At 51.2% G+C, this 4007-nt stretch overlaps 1 protein-coding gene across 2 annotated transcripts; it reads right to left on the reverse strand.

The window, feature by feature from the left end:
• Positions 1-512: 512 nt before the first annotated feature.
• Positions 513-3706, reverse strand: LOC308148981 (keratin, type I cytoskeletal 13-like). Of its 2 annotated transcripts, XM_080520582.1 has the most exons (8): positions 3214-3706; positions 2791-2873; positions 2520-2676; positions 2226-2387; positions 1940-2065; positions 1084-1304; positions 956-969; positions 513-853 (listed from the first exon to the last, which is right to left on the reverse strand). In XM_080520582.1, exons 1-8 carry the CDS (start codon positions 3634-3636, stop codon positions 804-806), a joined length of 1236 nt encoding a protein of 411 aa, XP_080376708.1. In that variant the 5' UTR covers positions 3637-3706; the 3' UTR covers positions 513-803. The 2 variants fall into 2 exon arrangements, with proteins under 2 accessions (XP_080376708.1, XP_080376709.1); XM_080520583.1 differs by lacking the exon at positions 956-969 and having other exon boundaries at positions 1070-1304.
• Between the last annotated feature and the right edge of the window lie 301 nt (positions 3707-4007).

The raw sequence follows: 4007 nt of genomic DNA on the forward strand, positions 1-4007 counted from the left end.
CTTTGTTCTGTTGCTCACTGTTTGCATTCACACTCCTCTTTCTGTCCAGACTCGGGTGTGTTCCTGTTTCTAGGTGACCGCGGTTACACACAGACTTCATATAACACTGTTAAAAAAGCCTCCAGGGCAAAGATTAGTCAACCATCTGGGTGTGTCATGTTTGAGAAAAGCCTCTTTGGGCAAACCCCCCTCTGGGGGTCATTCGCTTTATTTGGTCACATAACTTGCACTTTTCCATCTTCGCTGCTCTGTTTGAATTTAGAAAAGCGAAGTCAAACAACCCCCACTCAATCCCAACACTTTCCTCGCTGGAGCAGTTAACCATTGTTCAGCCCTTTCCTGACAACTGCCCCGTTATGTAACGTACACTTCCTCGGCCACTGATCCCACCTCCCGCAACGTAATGCAGTTTCCATGGCGACGGCAAAAACAGGGCCGTGTCATGGAAAAAAGACGTCCACCCGGTTTGTTTTTAAGGTGGGAGACCATAGAAGTCACGAAACAACACAAACTTTTATAGTCACCAGCAGATTTATTTCTCAGACAGGTTTCACACACACACACACACACACAAACACACACACACACACACACACGCACAGAAACTACTTCAAGAACTTCTTCATCGTCTTCTGTAAACCTTTACACGGGTTTTTTGCTTATTTCAGGTCGTATCAGTACAGTTTCATTCGTCTCGTGTAACAGTTTTTATTAGGAACATGTCTGTGTGTGTGTGTGTGTGTGTGTGAGTGTGTGTGGGTGTGTGTCTGAGGACAGCGTGTCCTGCCAGTTGTGCCTCCTTCTTAGCTGGAACTGCGCACAGTGGTGGTTTTGACTGTAGTTGTTGTGCTGCCTGTGAAAAAAGAAGGGAAAAAAGTATTGAGTGCACTGTGTGGACATTTAATACTCACTGTGAAGCCGTGTTTGCAGAGTGGTGAAGGCAGACGTCACTTACCTCCACCAATCGGTCTAAAACAAGCGAAATGGGAGAGAAGAGAACGCTCAGTGAGTGAAAAAAGTGCGACTGCCCTTCTCAAGTGTTTTTTTCTCGGTGGGCTCATATGTCCACACTGGCGTGTCTACCTGGACTCCTCGGTCTCCAGCAGCTTCCTGTAGGTGGCGATCTCCTGCTCCAGCCTGGTCTTGATGTCCAGCAGCATCCTGTAGTCCTGGCCCTGCTGCTCGATGCTGGCGCGCACGTTGGCCAGCTCCGTTTCCAGCATGTTGATTGTGTTCTGGTAGCCGGCGAGCATGGCGCTGTAACGACCCTCCGTCTCTGCTAACGTGTTCTCCAGAGCCCCTTTCTGCAAGAGAGAGAGAGAGAGAGAGAGAGAGAGAGAGGGATGAAGTATTGACGAATGAGTGACACTGGTTGACTGTAATGACTCACATATGCTTTAGTCTGAAGCCAACAGCCACACCTCGGATTCAATATTCTCTGGACAAAAGGAGGCCTGTGTTTGCAGTGTGGCTCGTCTCGTGCAAAGATGAATGCTGCAGGATAAGATTGTGAATGCATGTGTCCGTGCGCCTCTTCCTCTGCCCAAGTAGTGTGTGCTTGTTGAAGTGTGTGTCGAGTGGCGGCCTGCAGCTGGCTGCATATAAACCATGAGAGCACAACTTTTGGGCTGCGGAGTTCAACATTCCTCTTCAAGCTCTTTTATGTCTCCAGAATTTGAACAGATGTCTGTGAAATGTTTCCCTGAGCAGGAGCCCTGTGCCCCCCCCCCCCCCCCCCTGCTTATCTATCTCTCTTCCTCCCATCATTCTTTCAATAAGGCTTGCCTCCCTCACCCTCCCCTCTGCTTTTACCCTCCATCACCGGCTGTTTCTCTCTGACAAGACTGAGAGCCGGGAATTTTGCTCATATAAGGCAAGATCAGTGAGATGTGAACAGATGGTTTTGGGTTTCATGGTGGGTTTTACTTTTTTTTCTTACCATGCTGAGCTGAGACTGCAGCTCAATCTCCAGCCCCTGAAGTGTTCGCCGCAGGTCGTTGATCTCTGTCTTGGACGTCTGGATTGTCTCTGTGCTGATAGCCACTTCCTTGGACAGAGTTGTCGACTAGAGAGAGAGATACACAGAGTGAGCAGTGTGGATGATAAGCCGTCTCACTTTCACAGGAGATCCTGTTTAATTATGGCCTCCACTGCCGCGGGAGTAGAGCCAGTGATTTACAGCTTTGGAGATATGATGCTTGTGTCTACGGGAAAAGTGTTGGCACCTTCTCATTAAACCAGCTCTCCTGGTCGCGGCGGTGTTTGTCGGTGATGGCTTCATACTGGGCGCGGATCTCATCCAGGACTCTGTTCAGGTCTTCCTGAGGCGCAGCGTCCACTTCTACATTGACTGTGCCGGTGAGCTGAGAGCGCATTGCTGCCAAGTCCTGAACAGCCGCAGAGGGAGGGGGAGAAGAAGAAATGTCAAGATCGGTTTACGCAGGGTTATGCAGCTCTGCAGGCAAAATGAAGAGGGGCTGTGTGGAAATGCAAAGGCTGCTGTTGACGTTCTTGCTTACCTCTGCATGATTCTTCTTGAGGTAGGCCAGCTCATCCTGCAGGCCTTCGATCTGCATCTCCAGGTCGGCCTTGGTCAGGGTGGTCTGGTCCAGCAGGCGGCGGAGGTTGGCGATGTCGGCCTCAACTGACTGACGCATCATCAGCTCGTGCTCAAATCTAATTAGCGCGGAGAGCAGGAAACACCGTTATGAGACGGCTGTCACCCTTCAGTCTTGGTGTTTGACCTCAACAGGATGAACGGTTCACAGATGAGTGTCAGTTGCTGCTTACTTGGTCCTGAAGTCATCAGCAGCCAGTTTGGAGTTGTCAATCTGGAGGAGGATGCTGGCGTTGCCAATGGTGGCTGCGTTGATCTGAAGGAAGTAACAAGAGTTGGTTTGGTTATTTCACGGTGCAGCCACAGAAATGTTTTCATCTACTGCCAGGATCACATCTGTTAACCTATTAAAGAAAACCTCATTCTTTGAAGTCCTGCTGCTTCATTTGATTAGACACCGTGAGTCACAACGTCCCCATGGATCTTTTCTATTGGTAACTGACCACAAATAGCCAAACATTCAGTGGCACAATGTCTCTCTCATTATGTCTCCTATCCCTCTAACTGTTTCTGTCCCTCCCTCGGGAATCATTAACAGCTCCGCAAATATTTGACTTGTCTGGCGTTTACACTGTCGCGGCTGGCGGACACTATACCTTGTCCTTGAGGTCGTTGATGATGGCCCAGTAGTTGCTGTAGTCCCTCTCTGCCGCAGGACCCTTCTTCTCGTAGTACTCTCTGATCTGCAGCTCCAGCTTGGAGTTTGCCGCCTCCAGAGAGCGGACCTTCTCCAGGTAGGAGGCCAGGCGGTCGTTCAGGTTCTGCATGGTGGCCTTCTCGTTCAGGGTCACACTGCTTTGGTCCAGAGCGTTGGACAGGTCAAAGCCGCCCCCCATGCCCATGCCCCCCATGCCCATGCTGCCCCCCATGCCGCCGCCATATCCAGAGGAGACGGTCCGCATGCTGGTGGAAGAGATGCGGGGTCCCCCCAGGCTGTACCCCGACATGCTGAGAGCCTTGCGGGGTGCGGCGCTCGATGTGTACGAGGCGTTCGACCGTCTGATGGCGTGGTAAGACATGGTGGCTGACTATCTGCTGGTCAAGAGAGAAGATGAGAAGAGAGGACCGTTACACAGCTGTGGACTGTGGCAGGACTGTGGGGTTTGATAGAGGGAGGCGGGCCCTTGATATAGTCCTGCATCTGGGGCGGTCCTGGCTCGGAGGAGGGAGGCGGAGAGAGAGGGAGGGAGTTTTCCTTCACTGTTCAGCCATGGGCTTGGCAGAACCACCATTCGTTTTCCTTTGAGGACCAGGGTTCGGGTTCTTTCCACTCTTGTGAGGAAATTGTTGTGGAATGTGTGTGTGTGTGTGTACGCGCGTGTGCGTGCGTGCATTTGTGTGTGTGCGTGCAGTTTCTTCAATGCTTGTGCATTGAAGACTTGATCACAGC

Source organism: Blennius ocellaris, assembly GCF_963422515.1.
Source record: "Blennius ocellaris genome assembly, chromosome: 3".
Classification (NCBI taxonomy): domain Eukaryota; kingdom Metazoa; phylum Chordata; class Actinopteri; order Blenniiformes; family Blenniidae; genus Blennius; species Blennius ocellaris.

Coding starts and splice junctions, on each gene's coding strand:
- LOC308148981 (XM_080520582.1), bottom strand. CDS start 3,636: ATGTCTTACCACGCCATCAGACGGTCGAACGCCTCGTACACATCGAGC. Junction 2,677..2,790: donor GCTGATGACTTCAGGACCAA/GTAAGCAGCAAC, acceptor CGCGCTAATTAG/ATTTGAGCACGAGCTGATGA. Junction 2,066..2,225: donor AGAGCTGGTTTAATGAGAAG/GTGCCAACACTT, acceptor CTCTCTCTCTAG/TCGACAACTCTGTCCAAGGA.